This window comes from Lipophrys pholis, assembly GCF_963383615.2.
Source record: "Lipophrys pholis genome assembly, chromosome: 1".
Classification (NCBI taxonomy): domain Eukaryota; kingdom Metazoa; phylum Chordata; class Actinopteri; order Blenniiformes; family Blenniidae; genus Lipophrys; species Lipophrys pholis.
The window spans coordinates 28324299-28342656 of NC_137635.1; the positions used below are offsets into that span (position 1 = coordinate 28324299).

At 41.3% G+C, this 18358-nt stretch overlaps 1 protein-coding gene across 1 annotated transcript; it reads left to right on the forward strand.

Moving 5' to 3' along the window:
- Positions 1-11859: 11859 nt before the first annotated feature.
- On the forward strand, positions 11860-12647 carry LOC308109546 (C-X-C chemokine receptor type 2-like; the record flags this gene model as incomplete). The annotated part of the gene is given in 2 exon segments (XM_080463160.1): positions 11860-12262; positions 12265-12647. Coding segments are annotated over 2 exon segments (786 nt in total), but the record flags the coding sequence as incomplete, so codon positions are not given.
- Positions 12648-18358: the final 5711 nt, after the last annotated feature.

Here is an 18358-nt window from a genome sequence, read left to right on the forward strand (position 1 = left end):
GATGAAAATTCTAACTTTTACAAATGTTAAAATATCAAAAATTATAATAAGTCAGGGAATCGTTGGATGACACTGTACATGTTATGGAACTCTGATTGTTTATATCTGACCTACTGTGTTGATGTTTGGGAAAATACCAGTAAAACAAACATCTGGTTACTTTTCATTTTACAGAGAAGAAACATAAAAGCAATCAGTGGGAAAAAATACAGAGATCCAATAAACCTGTTATTCAGCCAGTTACAATCATTAAAATGTCATGACTTTGTAGATTATAGTAATCTGCAGATTATGTATGAAGCTCATAAAGATATCGTAAAATCAATGTTCAAAATAGATTTTCAAAAAGAGAAAGTAACTAAAAGTAACTTGAAAGGATCTGAAATCTTCAAAAAAACAAACAAAATGTAGGAACAAAGTAAGGAAACGTTGCATTTCAGTAAAAGGGTTCCAGTTCTGGAACAAACTACACAAGACCTCAAAAGATTCTAAAACACAAGCTGGATTTAAAATGTGATTTAAAGGTTTTTATTGAAATACAAAGACATGATGTATGAGAATCATAGGGTTTTCTGGATTGTTTGTTTGTTTGTTTGTATGCTTGTTTTTTAAGAAGTGGAGAGTGGCTCTCGTACTTTATTGTCATCGTATTTGTTTGCTATCTACTTTAAATTTTCAACGGATAATTATCATTTGAAATAAAGGTGCAAAGTGTATACGTTTAACCTTTCTGCTCCTTTCCATTCAGGAATTTGTGAACTTTTATTCTGTATTGAATTGAAATGTTTAGTTTTTTTCTGTTTTCTTTTTGCTATGAATGAAACAAATACTGTATACTATATATTGATCAGTGTTTGATCAGATTGATCAAGTCAGATTTAGGAGTAAATTAGATTGAAGGGCTTCACTTTGTGTTTGCACTTTTTGTTGTGTTGCTTCAGCAACATTTGACGTTTCTTCATCTCGACCATCACAACTGGAAGAAATTAACCTGAAAGTTCAAATCTAAGGTTTTCAGCACCTTCAAATGCAGCGTGTTGGGATATATTAGGAGTTGTGTGTTGAGCACATGAAGCTTTGTTTTGATTGGGGAAGTGAAAAACCCACAAACCCACCTCAGTCATTAAACCACCAGTCGTGCAGAAACTTGTAGTTCTTTCCCCAGCATGGCAGACGTAACCAAATTGCGCCGCCGTCGCATTATTATGACGTCACTAAGTGAAAGTGCGGTCCGACTGCCACACCACCGTGATCACCTTTACTAACTCCTTTAGGAAGCCTCCTAACACCTTTCACTAACTCCTTTAGGAAGACCTTTTCACTAACTCCTTTAGGAAGCATCCTAACACCTTTCACTAACTCCTTATGGAAGCCTCCAAACACCTTTCACTAACTCCTTTAGGAAGACCTTTTCACTAACTCCTTTAGGAAGCATCCTAACACCTTTCACTAACTCCTTTAGGAAGCCTCCTAACACCTTTCACTAACTCCTTTAGGAAGCCTCCTAACACCTTTCACTAACTCCTTTAGGAAGACCTTTTCACTAACTCCTTTAGGAAGCATCCTAACACCTTTCACTAACTCCTTTAGGAAGACCTTTTCACTAACTCCTTTAGGAAGCATCCTAACACCTTTCACTAACTCCTTTAGGAAGCCTCCTAACACCTTTCACTAACTCCTTTAGGAAGCATCCTAACACCTTTCACTAACTCCTTATGGAAGCCTCCAAACACCTTTCACTAACTCCTTTAGGAAGCCTCCTAACACCTTTCATTAACCCGGTGACGTCATGCAGGGTTAAGGTAAAGTCGATAGTTAAGGAGTTAGGAGGGACAATTCGGACGTACTCTCAGACTGTTGACATGTAAACAAGTACCTAGTGCATTCTGGGAAACAGGAACCAGCCTTAGAATGGTGGAGTCCAGGACAGGAAGTGGTCACAGGAGGTGGTTCACAGAGACGGAAGGAGGACCGCCTCTCTGATTCAAAAGTCAATGTTGATGTTGAAGTTGATGTTACAGTTGTAACTCTCAGTCGGTTTAATAAAAGGAACAAATGGAACATTTTAAAATAAAACGTAAGAAAAGGTATGTAAAAATAGGGACAATTAGAAAGAAGAGCTTGTAATTATTTTATCAAGGAGCTGAACTAACAGTGCAGAGAAAATATAGATGAAAAACTAATCACATTAGGAAAATGTTTGAAATTCTAAAATTTAGTAGTCAACTGTAACATTCTACAGGGAAAAAATAGTAGTGGGGATAATGATAAATGAGGTTAAAGTAAACAAATAAAAAATGTCTTGTAGGTGTAATATTAAGATTGATAATAGGGACAGAGCCATTCCCTGTTAATTTAGATAATGGTAATTAAAATAAGAGAAGCATCTTAAAAGTGGTGACCCCCCTCCTCCTGCTGGTTGAAATCCTCACAATCCCTCAAAAGACTCAACTGTGGTTTGTGGCAATAAAGGGAATCACACCTGCCTGAGAAGGAAGTTTCAGGACAGAACGTGGTTCTCTGAAGAGGTTCTGAGAAGCATCACCAGAAGCACCACAGACGAGGAGTGAGAGGAAGAGAAGAAGACCACCTCATGAGAGATGATGGTTGTGGAGGAAAGGTCTCATGGAAGACATATGGACCCAGGGAAGGAGAGGTGAGGTGTACAGTGTGTAGCCAGCGATGCTTTTATGTGTTTGTATGAAGTAAAAGGTAAATGGAAATATACTTGATTAAAATTCAGAGAAAAAGTATTAATTCTATTGTTTAAGAAGGGAATGTTGATAGTTAAATAGATAGAATAGCAATTAGGGATATGGTTAGAGTTTAAAGGTAATCTGTACAACATTTGATAACAGGGATACATAAATGAAATTTGGTAATCCCAGGGAGATTTAAATAACTTTAAGGCTAAAAACTTAAAAATACAATGATTTTGGTGTTGGTAATTGGTCGATCATAAATGAAAATGTGTTGGACTGTCTAATGATCTGATGTGCGATGTTAAAGATGGACCAGAAGAAAGACGGACGTTGAAGACGCCACCGACCAACATCAACTGAAGTACAATGGCTCAGGAGGAAATGATTCGGGGCTTGGCCGTGGATCCTGAAGAGAAAGAACAATGATCTTTGTGACGCTCTGGAAGAAGACGTCTTTGCAGCGCACAGAAACTGGGAAGCAAAAGTGACGTCCTCAAGCCTCTTGTGAACAGCGCCCCCTAGGATTTATAGGATGAATTTGCTAATAAAGAATTTGATGTGTTTGATTAAAAAGGATTCTAACGAATGTGATGATGATGATGATGATGATGATGATGATGATGATGATGATGATGATGATGATGATGATGATGCAAAAGGGGGTGGTAACGTTAAGGGGACGTACTGTTTGCTTGTTACTTTCGGTGTTTATTTTTTAGTTGTTTGTGTTGGCACATAGCATGAGCCAAAAGAGTAGTTGGATTATTGTAACTTGATTTTCCTATGCAGTCTGCCATTTTAGCTTCACTGTTACAGAGACAAAAGCTTTGCATTCGACCATGTTTTTCTCTCCATTTTGTACCAAGTGGTTTCACTGATAAACAAGTACCTAGTGCATTCTGGGAAACAGGAACCAGCCTTAGAATGGTGGAGTCCAGGACAGGAAGTGGTCACAGGAGGTGGTTCACAGAGACGGAAGGAGGACCGCCTCTCTGATTCAAAAGTCAATGTTGATGTAGAATCTCTCTCTTTTCCGTCCTTCAGTTGGGGGGGTCCTGTGCAGCTGACCATGTGGTGAGAATGTCTGTGTTTAATAAATAATTGTTTTAATTGGTAACTATCTCAGATCTGCTGTTTCCATAGTCAGCCACAGTTGTGGAACATGCCGAATCTAGAGAAAATAGATTAAATTATATCAGTTTGTTTTACACCAATCTTCATTTCTAATGTTCCCACAGCTTTTCTTATTAACTACTTTCTACTTTTCCCCGTCCTGGCTTTGTTAGATGCATTACTACAAATAAATTAGGATGTTTGACTTGAAAAGACAAAATCCCCTTCGGTTCCATGTGTTAGCATGTACGGTACAGTTCCCAATAGGCGCGCGTTGTGGGGGTGTGAGCATCAGGGTGCAGGTCTACTGGGAGCAGGTGAGGTTCAATTATTCTGTAAATGTAAATGAAGGGGCGACTGCTCCCCCGAGCCGCAGCATGAGCCCAGCCCCGGGCACAGCGGTGTGAGGAATAAACAAGCTTGAAAAAAATTGTAATTGACTTTTGTGTCTGCATTATTGCATCCAATGTAAAATATCCAGTTCAGTGTAGTGAGGTTTGTTGTTTCCTCCAAAAGAGGGGGTGCTCTTCTAAAAAACCAAGCTTTAGGAGCTGTGACATGATGCCATGGACACATCATCGACCTGAGCGTTTGCGAGAACGACAGACTTTAGTTATTCCTTTTTTGTAATGTTTTTCTGCTGACTGAGCATAAAAAGAGAGCACTGGCTTAATGAACAGTTCAGACTCTCTGTTTTTAAACATTAAAGATATTAAGAAGAAAATAATTCCTGAATCAGGAACAACAAGTCGTCGGCAGTCAGTGTTGGGAAAGTTCAGTTTCTACACAAACTAGTTCAAAGTTCAGTTCACAAATTTTAAAATGAACTACTTCAATTCATAGTTCATAATTCACAGTTCCAAGAATGAACTAGTTCATAGTTCTTTTTTTTTTTTCCAATATCTTGCTGCGAGCTATTACCCTAACAATACTGGCGTTTCTCCATTGTTGCCACCCATTCAGTCCACACTAGTAGCAGCTGCAGCTCCCCACTCCGACAGTATATTCTCAAAAACATGAGGAACAACTTGCTGCTTGAATGGTCTTTATGAATGAGGAATTATTAAAACAAAGAACAAAACAAACGGACAGTAGTCCTTAAGGTGCAAAGGAAAATATACCAGGCAGGTTCTAAAAATAAATTACAACTTAAAATAGTAAAACCCTCAAGTTACTCACACATACCTTGAAAGTCAAGTTCAATGTGCCGTCTCAGGTTTGATGTTGACGTTGTTGATTTTCGGAGTTGCTTCTTGAAACCCGGCGGGCAAAGTTTACACAAAAAGATTTTTTCCACCTGGATCATCACTGACCTTTTCATAAAATTATTTTAAATACCAGGATTTCCAGACTATTGAGGAATATAAGGAATACAGGAATATAAGCCGCAGCCACCAAATTTAAAAAGGAAAAAAAGGAAAAAGCAAATTCAGAATTACGTGATGCACCTGAACGCATCACCAACGTATCAACGGCAGGAAGCTCGTTAACCCTTAAAAAGCTGAGTCATCCTCCACAGGGTTCAAAGCATGTAAAAAAAACAAAAAAAAAACGGCTTATCATCCGGAAAGTACTTTAATCATACGAAGATGAAGTTTTATTGGTGGAGGTAGAGTCTGAGGTAGTGCTGCTGTCTTCCGTTAGTTTTTGCCGCAATGCTTCACATTTTGATGCCGTATGCGGCGGTGCGACTCTGGTGGCTGCTGTTTCCAGATTGGCTGTTTTCCTCCTACATGCTAAAGCCCGTTTACGATGAGCTTTAGCCGGGTTATCACTGGAAGGCTGAGAAATCTGGCAACTCTCTTAAACAACGAACTATGAGAGCGTCGTTCACTAACACCAGAATGAGCGCCGCTCACAGTGACGTTCATCAGGCAGAAATACAGAACGTTCAGTTCATGTTCACCTAAAATATGAACGAGTTCATGAACGGGCGTTCACTGAACTCGTTCAGTCACAACACCGAAGGCAGGACACTGACTCCCGAGGCCCGGAACTATGGATCAAACCAGACACTAACCGATTCTTCACGCTTAATCTTTCAAATCTTGCGTAGTCAAACATGACTTCAGTGTAAACAAACTTGACATGTTAATGTAAATAAACGTGTTGCCAGAAATCAACCAGGAGCCTATGATACCACGAGGGATTTTCTCTTATCGAGGTAACTTCAGGGATTAACCTTGTGTTTTCAATACTGCGGCACAGATTCATGTCTTAGATCATAACAGCATCGTCTCCTGACCAGTTAGATCTTTTGGAAGAGATTCTTTTTTTTTTTTGAATATCCTGACTGGTGAGTGGATTCAGCGCAGAGAGGAGCAGAGCAGAGCCAGGGTGTTTAGAGCAATTATTTTGACAGAATAAAATAAAGTCTTTCCATTGAGGATGGTTTTGCTCTTCTTCTTAACTTGTTCCTTAGTCTGTTTAGCTCCACGAGGTTTGATCCAAAATAATGAGGTTAATAATAATGGTCACGCCTGATATAACCGCAGAAACATGAATTGATGGAGCGCACATCTACTCATGCCATCAAATCGTGGAATTACTGTAATATTCCAACATGAAACTCACTCGCACAAGGAAAACTCAGCCACAAAACCACTGGAAAATACAAACTAGAAGAAGATAAAACGACGACGAAGACTTTGAGGTATCCAATGTCTTCTTTTGGATCCAGAGCAGGGCAAACCTGGAAGACATTGTGAGCCATCCAACAGCTACTGTCTTTGAGGCATGACCTCCTGCGTCATTAGCTTGAGGCAAACGGTATGAACAAGTGTCCATATTATCACTTAAACTCTTCCTGTTCAGTTTTTTATTTAGATGCTGCATTTGAGCAACCATGGAATTATACATATCCGTGGAACGAGGAAGAATCATCTACTCCCTGTAAATTGATTGTGCCTGGATTCAATTCTGGCACAATCTGGCGACTTTTCAGCACATGTTGGCGACTTTTTTGTGAAAAGCCGACTAGCGACAAATCCAGCAACTTTTTCTGGTGTTATTGGTGACTTTCTAGTGTGTTTGGCGACTCTGACGTGAAAGCACGTATCGTTCTGCAGTCACTGTCGTTAATGAGCAGCGGGTCCTGCTGTGAGCCCCTCCTCCATCCAGAAGCATTGACAGACCAGCGGTCAGTCAGACAGTCCCTCCCTCCCTCCTGCAGTCAGACCAGAGGAGACCCTCACCACCATAGACATATACACTTAGACGCCGCGCAGCCTGTGTCCGCCCACCGCTCCGATACGTCAGAGCGGCCGCCATCTTGTGAGGGGCAAGTCTGACCCGTCAGCCTAAACAAGTCTCTGTGACAGTGATGTGTTTTCTGAAGAAAACCACGCAAATATACATTTACATGACTGTGAAGAATCATTGCTTTCATTTTTAATTTATTAAATTAAAAATTATTTCATTTATTTATTTATTTAATGTAGCATACTTATAGAAAGTATTGAGAGGAAATGGAAGAAGTTTGCAAATGGGACATTGGGACGCTGTCCTCTCCTTTTAGAGCAGCAACATGATGGAGACATGACAAAAATATGCAAAAGCGTTTATTTACACACAATGTGACATTTATGTACAATGAACATGTACATTAGGGCACAAGTTATAACTTTTTTGTGTAACAAATTTAGATTTTTTTTTTACATATTTACACACAATAACATATTTACCAATTATACTTTCACTCATTTTTACATAGTTACCTTTAATATTACATAGAAAATAATTGTTACATATTTACCTATTACATATTTATTTATTGTTACATGTTTATCTATTATTCCATATTATATGACATATTCTCTTTCAGCTCTCCATTTATTAGATTTTTTGCTCTCAGTTCCTCCAGAAGACCCCCCACTGTGCTCTTTGCCCTCCGTTCTCCATCTTTTCATTCCTCTTCTCTCTTCTCAGACTCTCCACCTCGGCCATGGCTTCACTGAGTCTGGCTGTCAAAGCATCAGGACATGTGGGCAGTGAATAGGAGTGGTCCTAGTGGGGGGAAAAAAAGGATTGACATGTTCAGAGTTCTGTGTTATTACATTAATGCATTGCTTGTGCAACGTGCAATCAATTGATCTGCTATCCTAATCAATTTATATAATAATAATGTTTGTGTACATGTCAGTATGTCTACAAGGAGTGAGGTGTGACATGTTGCTCAGCTGTTTGAGCACAGCCAGACAGTACTTCCTACTGGGATCAGGCTGAGGTTCTCCTGCTGGAACAGGCGGGGAACAGTACACTGACTGGTTCTGAGCAACTGATTTCTTTTGAAATGTAATATTCTACACACTGCAGCTAAAATAGCCTCCGTTAGATGAACCGAAAAGACGTTGATATTGTTGTTGTTGTTTGAGGGCGAGCTTGAGCCAGGGAATAGAGAGCACCACGGCTCTAGCTCATCTATGTCCCAAGTTAATGTTATATGATCTAAACACAACGACAACAACAAAAAATATGTTTTTCCTCCCTGTGGAAGGTAATCCCACGCTGTCCATTGTCCTTATTTTGTCCGTTTGTACAACCAAAAGCAGAACAGTGATGCGGTATCGTTGCTGAAGTCCCGACAAATGCCCCTCACAAGATGGCGGACGCACTGACGTATGTTCCCGCCAGTCGCTGAGGCGTCTAGTGTTTATGTCTATGGTCACCACACTGCGTCCACACTGAGAAGGAACCGCGCATGCACTGGTTTACTGAGAGACAAGTAAATATAAATATTTTTTTCAATCCCACTGAAACAGATCCAATAAATCACTGCATTTGACTCACACAGTCCTTTTTCAATGACAAAAATAAAAACAAAAACACTAGAATCAACAGCACAAAGCTCATCTGCAGTGCTAAACATTCAAAAGCACCTCAAAAGGCTAGAAGAAACAGATCATTAAAAGCCCCGGAGGCAACTTTGCAACTTTTGAATGTTTTTTTTTTTCCTTTATTGTCTTTTTCAAATAACCACAAGCTTATTTTAGTTTTATGGAACCAATCCATTTTGACAAAACGGTGAATTTGGAAGTTTGTTTGAAATATGTTACCACCTTTGTCTTAGAGACGGGTGTGTGTGTGTGTGTGTGTGTGTGTGTGTGTGTGTGTGTGTGTGTGTGTGTGTGCGTGCGTGCTGGGAGCACAGACACACTATTGCCATGGAGATGCTGCAGCCAACAGACAGGAGCAGAGCTCTGTCAGTTAAGGGGATGTTATCAACGGATGTTGGCAGTGAGAGGCAGGCATACAAAATTGCCTCTGGAATTTTATCGTAAAAAAAAATGTATAACTTCAACTGTGTGACAATGGCAACAGAAAAACGTTTCACTATATTGCCAGTCATGCCTGCATCGCGCCAATCTGCCCCGTAGAGTCTTTCTCATCACCTCCTTGCAGTATTTGTCAGAAAGTCCTGTCGACCTGTGAAGGGAAACAGATGTGTGACACCTGATATATCAATTCACACGCAGACAAAAGCCCAGAAACCTGCCCGTACTTACACAAGCTCTCTCAGCTTCTTTTCTTTGAGCGCATCAATGCGTAGCTGCTTCAGCCGGACCTCCTCCTTCTGCTGGTTGGCCTCTAGGAGGAGCTCTCTGCGCTTCGCCGTGGTCAAGGTTTTGCGATCCTGGATCCTCTTCTGGACGGCCTCCATGTTACGATGGTCTTTCTGATGCTGCCTCTCCTGCTGCTCCTTGTCTTTGATGATCGCTCCTTGTAGTGAAGCTGCTCCAAGCGTGCCGCTCTCAACATCTTATCCTCCTGTAGTTTCTTGGTGGCCTTCTCTTTCTCAGTTCTTCTCCATTCTCTTTCCATAGTTTCTTGCTTATCCTTCAAAACCACACATAGATCAAAAGATTATTACATTAACAGGCCAGATTTTTACATGGGTGACATTCTGAAGTCATCTTTCGGGATGGTTCCTGACCTGCTCTGCTTTGCTGTCCTCGGCTCTTGTTTGCTTGGCCCAGAGTCGAGCAGTTTTCTGTTCTTTCTGCTTCTTAATTCACTGTTGCTCTGCTTCATACTTTGCCTTCCGTTCCTTTAAAGATAAAATGTAAGCACAAAGAAAACATGACAAAACATGTTCCTCTTCTGTGTCATAAGGTCAACTTTCTGATTTGCTTTTCATCGGACCATTTTCTTTTGAATATATTTCAAATCTCTCAGATCAGCCAGCTTCTCCTGCTCTTTCTTCAGCTTCTTGGCGCTCATGGCCTCAGCATTGATGGGCTTGATCTCCTCCTGCGGGAGCTTCTGCTCCTCTCTTTTCTTCTCTTTTTGGGCCTGAGAGTAGATAAAGTCATCGAAGAAAACTCAATCCAAGGTCAACAGTAGTTGGCACATTTATCAATTTGCCTATTGGTACTGTCTCAGTTTATTTCAACATACCCTTAAATCTTCCAGCTTCTTTTGCTCCAGTTTTTCTCTGAACTGCCGTCTCTCTTGGTTATTCATTTCTTCTTGCTTTTGCCTCTCCAACTGATGCTGCTGGATCTGGTCTTTAATTTGCTTCCTTCCCCTGTAACAAAAGACATGCAGGAGACAATGCTCAGAAATCATCTCTGCTCATCAGTTGTCTATCAAATATGACAAAGGTCTCAGGGGATAGAATAATGGACCCTCCTGAAGGCTCCTTCAGCTGGACCCTGGCACAATCAACTCAATTTTACTTACAAAAATAGAAACAATAAAAGACAAAACAAGAAGATATTAAAGCTGCAAGGAGTGTTGGTCGGGACCTCGGACCTGGCGGGACTCTGGCCTGTCGGGGTTGGCCCAATCATACCCTCTGGCCCCTTTAAATATTGATAAGATTTTGAAAGTTTTACCGAAAAAGGAGTTTTATTTTGGAAAATTGGGGGGGGGGGGGCTTTTATTTTGAAAGCCAACTAAACTCTAATGTAGCTTGAGGCATATAGGCCACCACCTAACCCCCCAACCCGAATCCTAAGTTTTCTGGCTTCCATAGATAAGGATCTATTAAGCCACTTTCAGCGAGGGTTGGCAGGGTACAAAGTGGGCGGGACCCACCAATTGATCCATAACCCTATCTGCCCCATTAGACCACCCCCCAAATATCAGCTCAATCGAACAAACTTTGTTAGCATGTTAATTAGCATGCTAGGCTAATACCTGTGATCAACCTGAAAATCACACAGGTTACTTCCCAGATGTCCCTGACCTGGAATCTGGTCTTATCTCACATGCTAATCTGCTAAGCTAGCTAGCCTAGCATTAGCATTAAAAGGCATCAAAAGAATTAGCCTTATGTCACAGTGCATATTAGCATGTTATCTGGTCCACAAAGCACACATTAGCCTGTTAGCTTGTTAATGTCACAATGCACATTAGCATGTTAGCTAGCCCACAAACTGCATGTTAGCTAGTTCTTAAACCGCATATTAGCATGTTAGCTCATCCACAAAGCACACATTAGTACGCATGGTAGCTTGACTATGTAGCACATGATAGCAGGTCAGCTCATAGACAAGGACTGTCATGGTATTGTGCAATCTTGGGTGTGAATTACACAACACTGATTGAACATTCCGGAAGTTATTGCACAATCCTGGGTGTCAAATTACACAGCCGGGTCTGATCACCTGCAATTAGTGGTGTGAACAGAGTGTGAGAAGATTGATTTTATGAAAATATTTTGGAAACAACTCTTCTGAATCCATAGTTTTCGGGCAAATCTTTTGGTAAAACTATCATTTCTTGAGAGGAAAATTTGTCGTCTTTCAGTCTGTGTGGGCAATCAGACGTAAACTTTAGACACTAGGAGTCACTGTTTGACGCAGCCGCACGATTTTGCTCCATCTGATCCAATAATAAATGTGGCTTGAAATCATGGGTGAAAAAAATATGACAGCATTGTTCTCTCTCGTCAAGTAGGCCACGTTGTATGGAATTCGACAGGTTCTTAATATGTCTTTGAGACATTACCTCCTGTGTCATTAGCTTGAGGCAAATGGCATCAACAAGTGTCCATATTATCACTTAAACTCTTCCTGTTCTTCCTGGGCATGCTGATCATCTACACATCATTGTGTTTGTTGTCAGCCTGGTGGGCAACAGCATGGTTGTGTATGTGGTGTGTAACATGAAGAAAACTAGCAAAGAGGTCTACTTGTTGCACTTGGCATTGGCAGACCTCCTCTTCGGTCTGAGCCTCCCATTCTGGGCTGTTGATCTTCATCATGGTTGGATCGTTGGCGGCTTCTCGTGCAAGCTTCTCTCAGGATTTCAGGAGGCGTCGGTGTACAGCGGCGTCTTCCTGCTCGAGTGCGTCAGCGTGGACCGTTACTTTGCCATCGTGAGAGCCACTCAGGTCACGTCCTCTCACCAGCTCCTGGTGAAGGTGATATGTGGCGTTGTCTGGCTGATGGCTACCGGGCTGTCCTTACCAGCGATCATTAAGAGGGAGAGCATGTATGATGAAGACCTGAGTCAACAGGCGAGAGCAGCGGCCACTGGAGAGTGAGCATGAGTGTCTTGCAGCACTCCACGGGCTTCTTCTTGCCACTGCTGGTGATGACCGTGTGCTACGGCTGGACCGTTGCAACGCTCTTTCAGACGCGTAATCAGCAAAAGCACAAGGCCATGTGTGTCATCCTGGCGTTGGTGTTGGCTTTTATCCTGTGCTGGCTGCTCTATAACGTCACCATCCTGATTGACATGCTCATAAGAGGAGAGTGGCTAAAACTGGAGTCATGTGAGACTCACTACATGGTGGAGATGGTTCTGAACGTGACCCAGCTGCTGGCCTTCATGCACTGTGCAGTCAATCCAGTGCTGTACGCCTTCATCGGCCAGAAGTTTTGAAAGCACCTGGTCTTGGCTCTCTCCAAACATGGTCTCTGCCAGATGTTTCAGACAGCTAACAGGAAGAGCAGTGTGGGGAGCGCCAGATTTAGACAGATTTGTGAACAATATTTGACATAAATACATCTTTTGTGTATATAGAAAATGTTTTAGATCTTTGAGTTCAGCTCATGAAAATGGGAGCAGGAACAGGGGTGTTGCATTTGTGTTTTTGTTCTGTATATTTTAAATCTATTCAAATGATGTTGCCATCAGCCATGTTTATCCATTTTTTATTAAGTCCCCAAATAGCATGGTGAAAACATCCCTTCATCAATTCAGATATTATAAGTGGTGTATAGGCTAACAACGATCCGCGGGGTGTCCGCGGGGTCTTAAACAGTATTAAAAGTTGATAAATCAATTGTTAGAAAATTCAGGCCCTTAAAAGTATTAAAACAAGTCTTAATCGCGATTCTATCAGGTATTAGATTTTATACGCTTTGACTCGGTTGTGTTCTCGGACCGAGATCGCCTCGTACGGGTTTGACGTCATCACGTCACAGCGAATATTCCGGCGCAAAAACAGACGAGAAGAAATTTCTGATCCAACCTGCAGAGATTTCTGATCCATGAAGCCTCGTCTGCTTCACTGTTACTGAAATGACTCCACAGTGTTTTCCCTGCTGCTGCTCTGCTCGCTGGCTACAAACTGTGCACTGGATTTCCTGAAGGGAGGCGGGTCTCAATGAGACGAGGAGGAATGAGTCAGGAAATCCATTCCACAGTTTGCAGCCAGCGAGCAGGCTAGGGAAGTAGCACTGTGCTATCCAACTTTTCATGACAACATGTTGCTGTTTGGACAGATTTTACGCTCAAAGCATTGACGTGGATGTTTCCAAAGCCGTGGTGCAGCGAGGCGGTCGCTCTGCCGCCAGACGTCACAGCCAGCTCCCCGAGGAGAACGGCACTGACCGCGGCATCAAAACAATGAACAGTAGCTCCTCCGCCTGAGCAGGCGAGTCACACCTCCATAATGCTGCGTCCTCCTCCGTGCAAAACTCATTCTGTTGGTGCTGCCTTGCTAAAGAATTTCCCCGGGATTAATAAAGTCATTCTGTGGTTTTAAAGATAGAACTAGTTTATTATGAGATGATGACGTCACAGAGACCCCCACATTGTCCTAATTGAACAAAAATAGTTGCTGCTTCCTTTTCTGTCCCGATACTAACCTCAAGTTGTCCTTTGAGAGAGTACATGCATACATTAGTACATTTGATACTTTACTGTAGAGAGGAGTTTATTACAGCCTCATATAAAGTCAACAATCATGATAATAACAATATTAAAGCAAACAGCTCTGGTATCAGAATCGTATCGGCAGATATACAAATTTGGGTATCAGGATCTGATTCGAAGTGAAAAAACATGGATCGGTGCTTCCCTACTGCAGTATAGATGAAGCTGTCCCTCCATCAGACACCTGGAATAAGAATATGTTAATGTTCATGAATTGTGCTTCAATACGTGTTTTGAAAATATTTTAGTGACAAACTGGATACACATTTAGTCAGGTTGTGTTCTACATTACTGGACTCCGTCATGCATCAGTTTTGTGTCTTTTTATTGGTGTACTCTAGTCACTGAATAATATCAGTTCATGTTTGATACTACAATTTATTTTGTGTCTAAAACTAGTCAATAATTCTATGGTATGCACAAGAATTTAATTCTTCCCTTTAAATCATTAATGCAGTACTTGTATATAATACAGTTGTTTTCAACTATTCTAAGGTAATTGAAATTACTCTGTTAATATGTGAATACATTAAATATGTAAATGAACTCTGATAGGCTAAATGTGTAAATGTTTCAGTACTATGTCAGAATCTGCATGGATACTCTCATGGAAAGAATTTAAACTGTAAAAATAATTTGTGAAATTATGTTTGTCTAGTCATTTTTAATTGAAGTCAAATATACCTCAAGTTTAGTCAAACAATTACAGAAACATATGACAATGTATTTATGGGTCGAATTTATATATTACCCAAGCGTATAAATTTCCATTAAACTTTGGGGAAGAAAAATTTGTCCGGGAAAGTAAAAAGTTGAAAGCACTTACCCGAGCATCTTTCTGTGGTCCAGCAGCAACACCACCACCTGGTAACGTGACGGGTGAGCTAGCCAACACAGCTACGACCGCGACCTCCGCTTCATCCTCTGCTTTATCCTCTGCTGACATCAGGGTGACTATGGGCGGAACACCAACGCTGTGTTCAGAGGTTATCTGGTGTCTCAACACAGCAGCAAATCACCCCTCATTGAACTCAAACGAAGGTAATGCGGTTGAGGTTGAGGTTTTTAAGTCGATGTTTCCGGATTGGGACATTGCTAAGACATTCACCTGTGGTAAGGACAAACTGGATACGTCATAAGATTGGGGTTTGCACCGTACTTTAAGCAGCAGCTTGTTGACAGCATCAACAAAGCTGGACCCTTTGTTTTGATGTTGGACGAGTCTTGTAATAAGTTCTTGTTTTCCGCCAGTTGGCGTTGAATAGCTGTTGTTACTTGTTGTGACTGAGGGGAGCGTCAATAAACCTGCCGTTAGTTTAATTCATTCTTTTGAGTTTTATTCCTTCTCAGCTTACCTCATTTCTGTTCAATTGTAAACTACAACTGTTAAAGATGTGTCGCTAACAACAACTTAAAGTGGCGATGAGGTCTTAATTTCTTTTGAAAGGTTTTTAAAAAAGTCTTAAAAAGGTATTGAAATTAACCTCAGGATTCCTGCATATACCCTAAGTTAGTATACTTGATTTTTTTTCAGACTTCTGGGACCTTTAGAAAGGGTGGTACCCACAAGCCGTGTTGGGAAAGTTCAGTTTCTACATGAACTAGTTCAAAGTTCAGTTTACAAATTTTAAAATGAACTAGTTCAGTTCATAGTTCATAATTCACAGTTCAAAAAATTAACTAGTTCATAGTTCTTTTTTTTTTTCCCAATATGTTTCTGCAAGCTATTACCCTCACAATACTGGCATTTCTCCATTGTTGCACCCAGTCAGTCCACACTAGTAGCAGCTGCAGCTCCCCACCCCGACAGCATATTCTCAAAAACATGAGGAACAACTTGCTGCTTGAATGGTCTTTATGAATGAGGAATTAATAAAACAAAATAAAAATGGACAGTAATCCTTAAGATGCAAAGGAAAATATACCAGGCAGGTTCTACAAAAAAATTACAACTTAAAATAGTAAAACCCTCAAGGAATATTTTAGTTACTCGCACATACCTTGAAAGGCGAGCCGGGTTCAATGTGCCGTCTCAGGTTTGATGTAGAAGTTGGTGATGTAGAAGTTGCTTCTTGAAACCCGGCGGGCAAAGTTTACACAAAAAGGTAAGATTTTCTTCACCGACTTTTTCATAAAATAATTATAAGTACTGTAATTTCCGGACTATTGGGCACACTATGAGCTTCAGCCACCAAATTTAAAAAGGGAAAAGAAATGATGGAGTTACGTGATGTACCTGAACGCATCACCCATGTATCAGTGGCATGAAGCTCATTAACCCTTAAACAGTCAAGTCTTCCGCTGCAGAGTTCAAAGCATGTAAAAAAAAAAAAATAAATAGTGGCTTATCGTCCAGAATCTACGGTAATCATACGAAGATGAAGTATCAATGGTGGAGGTAGAGTCTGAGGTAGTGCTGCTGTCTTCCATTTGTTGTTGTCGCGATGCTTCACATTTTGATGACGAATGCGGCGGTGCGACTCTGTGGTTGCCAGATTGGCTGTTTTCCTCCTACATGTTAAGGCTTGTTGACGGAGTGCTTTAGAAGGGTTTTCGACTGGAACACTCGGAAATCTGGCACCCTCTTAAACAACGTTGAACTGTGAGAGCGCCGTTCACTCACAGTAACATTCATCAGGCAGAAATCCAGTACGTTCAGTTCATGTTCACCTAAAATATGAACGAGTTCATGAACGGGCATTCATTGAACTCGTAGAGTATAAAGGCCAATTCATACTCCATAAGGAACAAGACGAAAGTTCTGCCGAACAAAATGACGTCATTTTCTTCATCCAGCTCCCTCTGGCCGAACAAATTTCTTTCAGCTGTGCCAACCGCCTCGGCCGAACAATGTCGGTGCTGCACTGCCCAAAACTTCTGCACTGCCATGTGCTGTGCATGCATGTTCCAGTTCGATCATGACTATCAGTCATATTTTAATCATATTTAGCTTGTAACATCGCTACTGTACGAGCGCCGCAACTCGTTAAAATGTCAGAGTGCAGGCTTACGTGATGCACCTGAACGCATCACGAACAGCTGTCAGCTCCTGCGGTTAAAACCAGACCAACATGGCGCTCTGACAGAAACTCTCTTTTATTACTGAAACGGATCAGAGAAATGTATTTCTGAAAGCACTGGAGGCCAGAAATAAACTGCAGTTGAAAAGTTTAAACGCTGCATCACAGACGTGTGGCTGCTACGAGGGGGCGTGGCCTGTGGTGAGGGGGTGTGGTCTGCTTCTTATCGGAGAATGAACAGTCCTGCCAAAAAAGCTTTTTTTTCGGCAGCTGGCTGACATCACTGCCAAATTTTCTTCTTGTTCTTATGGGTTCTAAAACGGAGTATGAAGGGGCCATAACTGAGCCATCAGAACAGCTGAACGGTCACTGGAACACACTGAAGGCTCCAGCTGCTAGAACAAAGCCTGCAGGTCATACAGCTGGCTTCCACTTGCCTTGTAATTAGTTCTGTAAAGCAGGATGATGCACGGCAACTGTTAATCAACCAGGAAACGCTGCAGCCATCAGGCTCAGAGACGCTCCAGTCTCAAGATATTTGGGGTCGATCGTTTGCAAGGCCCACTGCCCCAGTCTTCATGTAAAATGATAAATCGAACAGACTTTTAAAAAAAAATTTAAAGCCAAGTGATGGTAAACATCATGTTGTGAAAAACAAAAAGGAGAAATTTTGATTCAACACAATATAGATTATCTGAATGAAACAACTTATTTCCCACCAACAGTGGAAATTCAGGTGCACTTGGATCCATTATTATGAATTTACTGATTGCCTGTCTGGAAATATAGACGGTCTGAAACACATTCTACACAAAACACCATTTAAAGAAGCACAGGATGACATTCATTTTATTCAATTAATTCATTTCAGGCATGTGGCGTTTGCAAACATTTGTGCAATCACATACCAAGACAAGCCATATCAGTCATATTAAAGCTGCGCTGAATAATTAGCTCTGTGATAAAGATTTCGCTGTCTTCTTTCAGCTTTGATTTACCACTGAATAATCTTATAATTATGTCTACTAAATGAATAGATTTTATCAGGACTTCCTGAGCTGTGTTGCATGTTGTGCTACGGTCCCGGTGCATTATTTTGCTGCTGGTGTTTTTCTATGAAGTTAACTGATGATTCGCTTTACTGAACCGTAAAAAAGCAGCAGAGACCGGAGACATAAAGGAAAATACTAAAATAAACAGACACAGTGAATTAAAATTAGAGATGCACCGATACCAGTATCAGGTATCGGTCCAATACTGCACGGAGTCAACGCACAGCCTCTGCGTTGACGCTCCAGCAGCAGCAGTAGCAGCAGCAGCTCCAGCAGCAGCAGCTCCAGAGCGTAGCATCTGTCTACACGCCGTGCTGTGCTTACTGGAGACTGAGGGGCCGAGCTCGCTGTGTACCTCCAT